The 12,162-nt window shown below is 46.7% G+C and overlaps 1 protein-coding gene across 1 annotated transcript; it reads right to left on the bottom strand.

The window, feature by feature from the left end:
* Window positions 1-424: 424 nt before the first annotated feature.
* LOC135811755 (alpha-L-fucosidase-like) lies at window positions 425-12,091 on the bottom strand. Its single transcript, XM_065325000.1, has 9 exons — window positions 11,594-12,091; window positions 9,836-9,961; window positions 8,537-8,622; window positions 6,936-7,149; window positions 4,887-5,079; window positions 3,684-3,778; window positions 2,699-2,869; window positions 2,113-2,186; window positions 425-1,272 (listed from the first exon to the last, which is right to left on the bottom strand). Exons 1-9 carry the CDS (start codon window positions 11,760-11,762, stop codon window positions 838-840), a joined length of 1,563 nt encoding a protein of 520 aa, XP_065181072.1. The 5' UTR covers window positions 11,763-12,091; the 3' UTR covers window positions 425-837.
* Between the last annotated feature and the right edge of the window lie 71 nt (window positions 12,092-12,162).

Below are 12,162 nucleotides of genomic sequence, written 5' to 3'. Positions count from 1 at the left end.
GCGTGCCCATCGCCGAGCACGCGCCTGCAGTACATTGGCGAATTGTTTTGATCTGGAGACCGGTGAACCAGCACAGCATGCAGTGGTGCAGACTTTCTGTGCTATACACACAGTTCCAGTGCTGCTTTAAAGGAAATGGCAAACGTAGAAAGCACACATGGAAAGACCCCTCTTTGGTCTTTCCATAACATTGAACCTTCCAAGTTAGAAGGCTGTCGGTTAGCGCTACGGAGATGTGTTGAAGCTACTGAGGTGTCAGGACGTCGAATGTCTCAGTACTCTGTCAGTTTTGTGCCTACTTGTTGCACTTTCTGACTGTATAATACTATCTAGTTACAGTGGTGGAGTTACTCTTAACTCGGTTCCATATGTCCTTTTCCTTTCTACTTTTATTATTGGCTCAATACGCGAGTATTAATGAAAACTACAAATTGTAGTCAGTGGACCGTGATTATTTTATATATTTTTTATTTATCGTCTCCACTTCATGGCACATAATAATACATAGCCAATACAAGAAAGGGAGGGTGAATAGCATTAACAAAAGAAGAACATGGAAGGGAGGTGACACCATGTGTCAACAGCAGGTAGCACACTGAGACAGTACTATTTTAGCTGAAATGCATATACATGGTAGTGAAGTACTGCCCTGGCTAGAGATTTACGACCTCATGAATAAAATAGCGCTGGGGTGGGGGGGGGGGTCGAAAAGGCCTTAGCACCCACACACACTAGTCTATTCTGTGCACAAAAATGGCGTGGTGCTGCTTTATTCACGAGGTCACATTTCATGACCGCCGCGACATCTGCTACAGATGCCGGTGGTTCAAATCTGGCTCAGTGGTTCAAAATCAAAGAGCCCTGCAGCTGCAGAGTGTATGCGTACGGTACCAGGCTGGCTTCGTCCAGTGCCAGGGTTGCCGGGGGCATCGTCACGGTGATCCCGGCCGTGCCCTCGCGACACGCCGACTCGAGCTTCATCGGCCCTTTGGCGGTGAGCAGCGCGGCGGTGGTGGTGCCGGCAGAGCATGGAGGACTGGGCAGTGTGATATTGCTGGACGTCGGCCATGTCATTAGAGTGGCATACAGTGTCACAGCGTTTGCATCCGCATCACCCTGAATGCCCGGTGCATCAGCTATTGTCGTTACCTTGGTTGTGTAGTAGACCAGGACGTTCGGGGGTCCCGTCGTGGTGCCATTCTCGGCCTGCTTGACCTTCCATGGCTGTGTGCCGTAGATAGCGTCCCCGTTGATTTTCAGCCAGGAACCGATCTAGTATCATACATGTACATACGAATGCACGCATATACATTCATACACAAATAGAAGTGTACACTCATACACAAACACAAGCACACACGCACGCACCCCGCACGCACGCACACATGCACACAACAAAATACTCTATCTCTCTCTCTCTCTCTCTCTCTCTCTCTCTCTCTCTCTCTCTCTCTCTCTATCTCTCTCTCTATCTATCTCTATCTCTCTCTCTCTCTCTCTCTCTCTATCTCTCTCTCTATCTATCTCTATCTCTATCTCTATCTCTCTCTCTCTCTCTCTCTCTCTCTCTCTCTCTCTCTCTCTCTCTCTCTCTCTCCATCTGTCCCTATCGATCTACCGTAACATCTTGAATAGAAGCCGCCCTCGAATAGAAGCCGCAATTTTGGGCTCATCAAATCACACATAAGCCTGGTTTTAGTGTTGACATACATAGAAATACCTGTCTTGTATAGAAGCCTGCAAAATTTCACCAAAAAAGTCATGATCATAGAAGCCGCGGCTTTTATACAAGGCTTTACGGTATCTATCTACAAAGGAGTAATTTTGGCAATTGCCGGGAAAGTGCTCAATGCACAAAGTGCAGAGCGTTTCACGTCGTCTGATGATTGCAGTGGCATGAAACTTTGAGTAACGACAAATCCAAACTGGACCTATATGTATTTCTCTTTTCCGAATCTATCTATCTATCTATCTATCTATCGAATTTGTGTGTGTGTGTGTGTGTGTGTGTGTGTGTGTGTGTGTGTGTGTGTGTGTGTGAGAGTGTGTGTGTGTGTGTGTGTGTGTGTGTGTGTGTGTGCGTGCGTGTGTGCGCGTGTGCGTCACACTTACCTGCAGGAGACGCTCGGCCATGAGGGGTATGATGCGTCCGTCATGAGTGGGACCAACATTCAAAATCAGGTTACCTGTTCACGAGAACAAGAAAAGCAACAAGAGTATTTTCATCTCAGCTTGGGGGGGGGGGGGGCTCACGATGCCCGTAACTGGGTAGAGCACAACAATAAAGCTTGAATTCATACGCCTCCCTGTGCTATACATACGCCTCTCTGTGCTGTACAGAACCACACACACACACACACAAACACACACGCACGTATGCACGTGCGCGCGTGCGTTCACACACACACAAACACACACACACACACACTACTACTACTACTACTACTACTACTACTACTACTACTGTAGCTTGGTTGCCACAAGGGCTGCACCACTCCGAAAGGAGCCAGAGTCATTGTCAGGAGCAGAAACGGAGATGACGACTCAGGTCACTCTGTCGATGGAACTGACGGTTGCAGCGAGAACAGCAAACACCATATAACGCTGTCAGACTTGGTTGCTCGATGGCCACGGTCACACACACACACACACACACACACACACACACACACACACACACACACACACACACACATACCTCCGAATGCCACGTTGTTGACGAGGATTGCCACCATTTCCTTGGCAGTCTTGTAACTCTGCACGGTCTCGATGCGATCAAACCCCCAGGAAGTGCCCATTGTCATCTCGTCGGTCCACTTGTGTGGCTGCAGAGTGCTGGGCTGAAAGCGATCTTGACACGTCCAGTAGCCTGCAGAACAAAATGATAACATGGAAAACAAGAAGACAGGTACATACTTCCAAGGAACAGTCGAGGAAGTGAACTGTCTGAAAAGAGAAAAAAATTCCAGACCCATCAGGACTCATCGAACCCGGCACCTTGCTTGTCATGAGCAGAGCTCCTTGCAAGAAGAAGAAGAAGAGGATGAAGATTTGGGTTGTGCCCAACGCTAATCTCCATCCTCTTCGTGTTGTGAGGTTACGAGATGAAAAAAACGTCAGTTGTCAACTTGTACTTGTGATGGTTTGGAAAATTGCGGCGTTGTGTTGCACAGCACGACTCACACCGCTCCACTGACCCACGCCGCATGCAATCATTGCACACATACAGTGCTGCTCACTGAAATCCGGTCGCATCGTCACTCAAGTGTGCGCGGCCTTGCACCATTCCATAGCCCAGCGTTCGCAGGTCTAGGGCCGTGCAACGCCCGGCGCGAACTTGAGTGACGCGACTGGATTTCATTGAGAAGCACTGTCTGTGGTTCCGCTGCGGAGTCGCAACCGTGACATCACTAACTTAACCTCTATGCATGATAATTATTATGGTATTACACCTGGGCAAACTACAGTCCCACAAAACTGACAGCCTGCTGAAACCAGTGTTTTGACCGCCTCCATTGGTCAGATCAAGCAGAAAGAGAAGATACAGCGATTCTAGCTCAACAGCTTAAGCTCAATGAGGGCCCTTTCCTTAAATGTCACTCCGACAGCACAAACTCCGACGAGCTGGCCGCCAGTTCCTATATTGCTCATGAGAGCTATTGGTCGTTGCCATGGGAACTTACCTCCATGATGGCAGCGTGCATCAGTCCCCCATCGATCGTCCACGATCACCTCGTCCTTGACAGGTGACTCATTGTAGAGCCATGCCAGGAATTCCCTGCGGCGTGTGTGCCAGGATGTGTGTGCGTGTGTGTGTGTGTGCGGGTGCGCGCGCGTGTGTGTGTGTGTGTGTGTGTGTGTGTGTGTGTGTGTGTGTGTGTGTGTGTGTGTGTGTGTGTGTGTGTGCGTGTGCACATTTGCGTGGAGTAGAAGAGGTGTGTGGAAGAGTGCAGATGATGGACAGACATTGCCATTCCCGTGAAAACGAAAAGACGAATATACAGGGACAGACACAAGCAGATAGACGAAGCGTTTTTTTGCTAAAGTTCAATATTCACAACACGTTTTGCAATTTCCGGTGGTGTGACCGATGTTTTTTCTTTCTTTTATATCTGGCTTGCAAGTGCTGATTTTCACGGAGAAAAAGACAGTAGGCAGATGGCCTTATTTCCTAAACTAACTTTGATTTTCTCCGTGGAGTCTTACACTTAAAATTGCAATTTGTGTTAGTTCATGGTTGTCTTGGCTTGATGCGCTCCCCCATAATGCGAAGCGAATGGGCGAGTGCCCTGTTTAGTGGTGTGACTTGTGAGTATGCGAGCCAGATATTGATTGGCCGAAGTAGGATACATTCGCTATCACCGTGGATAATAGTTATACTGATCGTGAATAGCAAGGTCCCTGGTTCGAGTTCCTATGGTGGGACTGAGGATGTTCTACTTCGTAACTGGCTTGCACAGATTGAGTTTTGGAGAGAAAAAGAGCAGTGCTATGGTGGCCAAATTTTCTAATGCCTGGTGATCCATGTACAATTAAATTTCAGCGATAAAGTATAGAAGAAAGTGGTGGACATCAAGCAAATGCATTTCCCCCGCCAAGAGTGAATAGCAACTAAAAACAGAGCGGTTGTCAGTTGACAATCCCCCTTTTATTTAAAGTATGGAAGAGTTGTAAAAGCCAGCACATACCAGATACCATGGTAACCAAACTGCACTGAAAGGTGAGACATGAAGTTGGCCATCACTGATGCTTCAATTTCTAGTACTTTCTCAGAAACATGCTGATGGATCAGAGATGTGAGGGATAGAGAGAAGGCACGGGACCCTGGGGCCACCAACACATGGTTCATTAGGCCTAAGTCAGAGAGGCGTGCTCTCCGGTCCTACCTGGATCTGAGCTGAGTGCTGTTGAGGAGTACGCAGTAGTCACCATTGATGATGTCTGGCTTGTACTTCATGGTGATGTCCTTGAGCTCTGTGAGGAACACCTGCTCAACATACTCCTCTTGTCCAGTGTACGGCTCGGGACCGTGTCTGTAGTCCCAGGGCAGCAAAGGGTTTCCCCACTCGATATTGCAGTCTACACACACAGACACACACACACACACGCACGCACGCACACACACACACAAACACACACACACACACACACACGCACAATACAGAAGCACACAATGGCATGTAGATGGGTCCAATTGAACATTCGAGGGTATGTCGACAGAATTTTGAATGTTCTGGGCCCAGTAGCAAGCATGTGGTTGTTCCCATTGATGAGCACATACCTGGGTGCAAATCACCAAGTACAGTAGCTACGGTGGCGGTGGTGGTGGTGAAGTGGACACAGAATTTTCAAGGGCCGAGTGCTGCTGCTTACTTTCTTGTTAGGTACAGTTGTGGTAATTTCATTACCGTATTTTCCGGAGTACAAGCCGCACTTTTAAAAACACTCGTGATTTGCCTCTGCATTTTGTGGAAAAAGGATCTGTGTGAGGCTGCGGCCAATACTCCAGACAATATGGTAGGTGTGACTCGTACTTTGACGTCCATTTATTTTTATTTATTTATTTATTTATTTATTTTTTACTAAAAAACACAGCCCTACTAATAATCAGGGGAAGAGGACAACTGAAATGACACTGGACAACAAGACAAAGGGGAGTAGGGGCGATGTGCCGATGTGGTTGGCGAGGCTCATCCGACCGGAGGTCTCGGAATCATAGCCTACGACCAGGCATCGATAGGAATATTGAAGTATGCCCAATGCTGTAGACAGCAAGCTGTTTCGGTCATAAAGGCCTCATCAGTATTGAAGTACCGTGCGTGTCGGTTATAGCGTGGTCCTGTAAAAGAATATACTGCCTACAAGAATGAACTGTCATGTTTTCATAATCATAACAATCATGGATTTCAAGTGCACATTTATTCTTACAAGCAATTTTATCGTACAATAGAATATATCGGTCCTAAGAATGGACTTTGTGTAGCAAAACATACCAGATTAGTACAAAGTATATTGCCTATAGTAATACTATCCGTCCAATGCTGTTCCGATCTGACCGTCCGCGTTGGGTCGTAGTGCTGCAGGTTCAACTGTTGTGGTCATGTTACTCATATAGCATAGCCACATGGTAAGCCTATGTGACTATGACCAGCCGCATGCACCGTAACACTACATTGCATGCAGTGTCTGCTCTGGGATTGTAGGACAGCCGGGTTCACGTGTACCTGGTGCAACCATTTCAACCGGGTCGGAGCCGGGTACACATGTACCTGGCGCTGTCTCACCAGCCGAGTCACATGCTTTAGCTGGTTGGTTGGTTTATTTTTATTCGGACAATAAACGGGAACTAGGCCCAATGATATAAAGGCGAATGGATAAGCCGAATTTAGAAAAGAGAGGACAGGAATTAGAAAATTACGAAAGAAGAAGAAGTATCTGACACATACAAGCCATGTAGTCAGTCCTTTCAAAGTTCGAAACTGTAAAGTACCAACCGGGTCACAGGTGACCCGGTACTATATTTTCAACTGGGTCCAAGCGCCGCCCAACCGGGTGGATTACCCGGCTCACCCGGCGCTGGAGCAGACACTGGCATGTACGATGATCTTCCTGCCTCTGCACACATGCACATGATATGTCACACTTGATTTATCGCGTGTAAGAAATATCGGAAAAAAGAATAGAAAGTCGTTTTTCAAACACCCACGCTCGAACCGATACATACTGTATGTGTATTTATACATGAACGCCGGGTACGGTGAAATCGGCATCTTGCCGATGCACTTTAACAAGAACATGCAAATTATTATGTACAGAAGAGCCACGGGATTCTTTAATACAGTCCGTTCATCCAAAACTGGAACCCTGACAGCCTGGTATCGCGAACGAATAGTGGAAGATTTACATGTTGCGAAAATGTCTATACACAAACTCACAATACAATCCCATTCTGAGTCCCTGGGCACGCGTGGCATTCGTCAGCTCTCCCACAATGTCGCGGTGCGGGCCGTTCTCCACGCTGTTGTAGTTCCATTTGGCAGGTGATTTCCAATTGGCCCAGCCATCGCAATGCTTGGACGTGAGAAGAACAAACTTGGCGCCCGCATCGCTGAACAGCTGCGCCCACTGAGCTGGATCCCAGAGCTCAGCCTGTATCCATGTGCATGCACGGAACAATAAGAATGGAAAAAATACACCACCTGTTAGTGTCATGGGCACCAGTAGGCGGATATCTAAGGCAATGCAGCCACAACAAAGTCCTTGTACTTCTGAAGTAGTTTCGTTTCCGAATATAACTACTTCTCGATTTGGCGGGTCTGATCAAGTCTCACTCAATGTGCAAAGACGCGGCTGCGGCTGGGCCATAACCTTCAGGATCACAGTGCTATTCCTATTAGAGATGTGGAAAGTTTAGTGTTACTAATTCTTACACGAACGCAGTAGGGGCGAGGCATCCTGCAGCTTCATAACTCAAAGAGAATTGGAAAGCACACATGCTCATTCCCTGGGCGCTGCAAAATTCACAACTCATTTCATTTCACAGAATTATTTTCAACGTAAATGAATGAGCATGTGTGCTCACCAATTCTCTTTAACTACGAGCCGTGAAATGATTTTTTTCTAATTCTCGAAGGATGGGTTTTTTTAGTTGACCAGACTCTCTTCATCAGTATGGTGTGCAAGAATGATTCAGACGTGTCAATAGGCTCAATACACGAGCATACGGTAAGGATGCACTTGTGAGCAAACGCTGACTCTCTCAGTCTTGTTTTGCTGTTGAAGAATGCAAACACACTTGCTACAATCACACGTATTTTGAAACGAAATTGGGAATCAAAATTGGTTGCGTAACACATGTGTTCTCAATTGCAGCTAGTACGAGGTGAATAGCAATTTCTGGACATGAAAATAACAAAGAGCCCCACTGGCTGTGTGTTTTACATTTTTCATATCGTTTTGTATCTATTGTATGGCCTAATCTTTCATCTTTCCAAATATGTGACAATTGCTCATGCTGTGATCCCAGAGACTTGATAGCAGGACGTTTTCGACAGGCCAATTTTTTGGCCTTAATTTCAGTGTATGGAATTCTGGACATGAAAGTAAAATAGCGTCAATAGGCATCCTATACTGCACCATTTTTGGTTATTTTTCTATTGGTGGACTGCAGTTGGCCTCTTCACACTTCCAGGCAACAGGTCCAAGACTATACAGCGTCTGAAGTGGAGTGCACATGGGGAAGCCAACCATTTGTCCATTACTTCTTATTTTACTCAAAATTCAAAATTCTCATGCGACATAGTACCACAAAACTCGTTGAAATGCCTCCCAAGAAAAGGCTATCGACAAGGCATCGACACGAGGAGAAACTACAACAGCCCAGCTGTCAACTACGGCAAGAAAAAACTTCATCAACCTGACTGACTTGACTCTACACGCGACGAAAAATTATTTTACTCGAAATGTCCAGAAATGTACAATGTCCAGAAATCGCAATTCACCTCGTACAATGTGAATGCAAAACAGGGTACAGTACCTTGAACATTGGACCAAAGTCAGAGTACTTGAAATCTGGACCATAGTTGGCGGCGTGGAAGTTCCTGGTTGCGTTGCCATCATCACCTAAGTATTGCACGCATACACACACATTATACTGGCTGAGACATCACGGCACAGCTTCGGCTACTTCTACAGCTTACATGTGTGTCAGCCAGAGTGCCTTTCCCGTGCACATATAGATTTAAGCAGCCTCGAAGACCAAGCACAGCACAGCACAGCACAGCACAGCACAGCACAGCACAGCACAGCACAGCACAGCACAGCACAGCACAGCACAGCACAGCACAGCACAGCACAGCACAGCACAGCACAGCATAGCACAGCACAGCACAAGTATTTAGATGTGCTAGAATAATTACAGTACATTATAATAATGATTATACACATTATGCCGGTTGTTCAGAACACCTGCTCCATAACAAAAAAAAGGGGGAAACCCTTGCACGAGGAGTTGCTGCACGGGTACCAGCACCCGGTAAGGCTGGTTCGGCCGTAGCTGGACCACATTCAATTTCATCCCGTACAGTCAGCCACTGAAACAAGACAAAATTATTTCCACCGTGTTTCTGTGCACCCCCAACGGAGTTGGGCGTATGGACGCAAGCCTAATCCATTCCTACCTCGGCGGAGTCTGATCCTTCTAAGGTCAAAATAGGTAGTCTGAAAGCATGTCAAATCAGACAGTAAGAAAACAAAAACGACCTACCCACTGATGTACTTTGAAGTAGGAAATACCCCGCAACTCACGGATCTTGTGAGGTTGATCATGCCATGCCGCAAGCAGTGTACAGCCATATATGCCATGGTGGAGAACTAGTGGCAAACTAGTGGATTCATTCGCATATAGGCACTATTTATACAGTGCGAGTTGGCAGTTTTGCTCGATCTAGTGCATTGCGGTGTCACGGCTTTGCGAAAGCATCTCGACTGATTATGCAATCACATCACCTCACGCCGGGTAGACCATCTGTCATTGAAGATCGACATAATTATAATGCACCGCACAGTGGTCGCCGAACACAAGTTACACTCAAACTCGTACAGGGGTATCGGAAGGTATTTCAGTGTGGTTCGGTCAGCCATCTGAAGTACAATTTACTCACGGGGGAGTGGTGACTGAGCCGAAAATTTTGGAAATTTAGATCCCAGATCACTGCATATTATTGATTCACGGGGTACCTGGGGCAACAAGGGGTGCGGTCAATACCGTAGTGACCGTACCGTATCCGACGCCCCTGTAGTAGATATAATTTTGTGCATTGCACAATGAACTCACCAGTGAGAAGGTACTGGACATACCACTCGGCCGCTTCGTGACTCCAGCTTGGTACACTGAAGATACCCCAGTGGATGAAGATACCAAACTTGGCCTGGTCGTACCAAGCAGGCAGTGGCCTGCTGTCTGCAGGGTTCGACACGACAAACAGCAAACCCACAGCAGCCATTACAATTTACAAATGAAAATTCTACAGAAATTTTGCGAATGATATCATAGCATGATATGCTGTGCATTGAGTGGAAGACCAGTGCTGGCGATGTCACAGTCATGCCACTCCATGCAAAGCAGCTCAAACGATGACATAATGATGACACAATGATGACGTAATCCCATATAGTAAAGCTTGTCAATGCAACCACCTGTTGCAGAAGACCACTGCAGCCCGGACCAAGGGATGCAGTTTCCAATTGACCCTGGATAGGGAGCTCACTTGGTAACAGAGAGCACTATTAGAAGGTGCCTTGAGCTTTCGTCTAATAGATAACTTTCACAGTAGTTTCACAGTACCTACTGCACGGTACAGTAGTTTAACTTACTGTAATTTCACAAATTTTCGGTGGACTTCTAGTTTCGGTACTTTCGGTGCATCTGTTTCATACCGAAAATCTCAATACACCAAACAAACACTAACACACATAATCCAATAGGGAACTGCTTCTCTGTACCTAAAAGTCCTGTTCACCTAACCTGGCCTTTTGCCCTCATACCGAAAATATTGAGCACCGCAAATTTCTGAAACTAGAGTATATACCGTAAAAGTCTGTAAATAAGTACGTATTTACTTTCGAATTTAGTGACCACACCCGTACTAACTTTCGGCCCGGTACTGACTTTCGGGCACGAACTAACTTTCGGACCTGACTTGTGTGTAGTGGAGAAGTCATTTTCATGTCGATGTACATGCTACATGCTGCATGTGCGCACCGTACCGGTACTTATTTCGGGCAGTATGTTTATCGGGCTTGACTTGACTTCAACAGACAGAGCCAAAAGAATGAAGGGGGTATTTCTTTCGGGCAGGTACTTATTTACGGACTTTTACGATACTCCACTGGAGCCCAGGCAGCCTGCTCAAAGAATTCCATCCTATGTAATGATGTTATGCAAATCAAATGGCATAGTGGCGAACAAGGGGATACACTCATCATGGACACGAAGTACAAGGTACAAAAAGAGGGAACTTAACAGCGGCAAACCAGTGCTGGCGCATTCGCTGAGCTGCGGATGTGCCGCTCCGTACAAAGCATCTCAAGCAATGAATGAATGATGCACACTTACAATTATTATCTCTTATTCGGGCAATATCCGTAACTCCGAATCATGTTTGTTTTGATGGAGCAGTGCCAAAGATCTAGCACACGACTCACTGTTTCCACAAAATTTGCAAAAAAGAGTACATGTATGATGTAGCAATATTTCCACCAAACTCGTCGATTTGGTGACCGAGAGACCGAGGTGCCTGTGACTTCGACGTTCGGATAAGAGAAATTATGAGTGCATTTGCAAAACCTCAGTAGGTCAGCGCTCTACTCCAATGCCCTGGATCCATGTGGTGCTCGCAGGGCTGGTGATGCATGGCATCTGGCGGTGGGCGACTCACGATGTGATCGGATTTCATTAAATTTTAGCAGCACTATAATAGTCTGCACGTGACATAATTATCAGAAAGGAATTCTCAATGAATGAAAGTCTAGTGTGCCAGAGAAGTACAGAGATGTTTTAGCGACTTTCCCATTGATTTGACAGGCGACTTACCTAAGCTCTCCCACGTGGGCTCATACACTGTCTTCTGTGCAGGTGATTTCGGCTCCTGCTGGACACCTATATCAGCCGCTAGCACGTTCCGCGAGCAGCTCGCAAACATCAACAGCAACGACACAAGGCTTGCCCTCGCCATCGCTGGAAAGGCACTGCACGCCATCATTTCCCCCCAGGGATTCTTCAGGTTTGAATAGAGCTAATCTTGGCTAGAACGGTGTACAACACGTATGGCCTATATCCTTACATCCGAGCGCAGTGAGGAGCAGCAGGCACAGCGGACCACGAAGTGGCGTTTCAAGAAGGACAAGAAAATGAATTTTCTCCACCCGGGGCCACCAGACTGAGCTGAGGTTTCGCTGTTGCATATGTCGCAAAACTCTATGCATATCGTCGGTAGCTGTCGAAAGGTTTGATCGGGCACACTGGCCCTAGCCTGGGCTTTGTTGCATTTAGTGGGAACGACATTACGACCTACACCGGCGATAGGCTAGTAATATTATCAGCAGCTCACAGATCACGAGACGTTCAAAGTAAAGTAATTAGTTAGTTAGTTACCGTAGTTT

The sequence above is a fragment of the Sycon ciliatum genome, chromosome 3, assembly GCF_964019385.1.
Source record: "Sycon ciliatum chromosome 3, ocSycCili1.1, whole genome shotgun sequence".
NCBI lineage: Eukaryota > Metazoa > Porifera > Calcarea > Leucosolenida > Sycettidae > Sycon > Sycon ciliatum.
Note: the sequence above shows the minus strand (reverse complement) of the source record. Positions and strands in the feature narration are given on the sequence as shown.

What these genes read in the sequence shown, in the direction of transcription:
- LOC135811755 (XM_065325000.1), bottom strand. Translation starts at nt 11,762, where the DNA reads ATGATGGCGTGCAGTGCCTTTCCAGCGATGGCGAGGGCAAGCCTTGTG. An exon ending in GCCCACGTGGGAGAGCTTAG is followed by an intron (nt 9,962 to 11,593) that starts GTAAGTCGCCTG and finishes CGAACCCTGCAG; the next exon opens with ACAGCAGGCCACTGCCTGCT. An exon ending in TGTCCAGTACCTTCTCACTG is followed by an intron (nt 8,623 to 9,835) that starts GTGAGTTCATTG and finishes TGCAATACTTAG; the next exon opens with GTGATGATGGCAACGCAACC.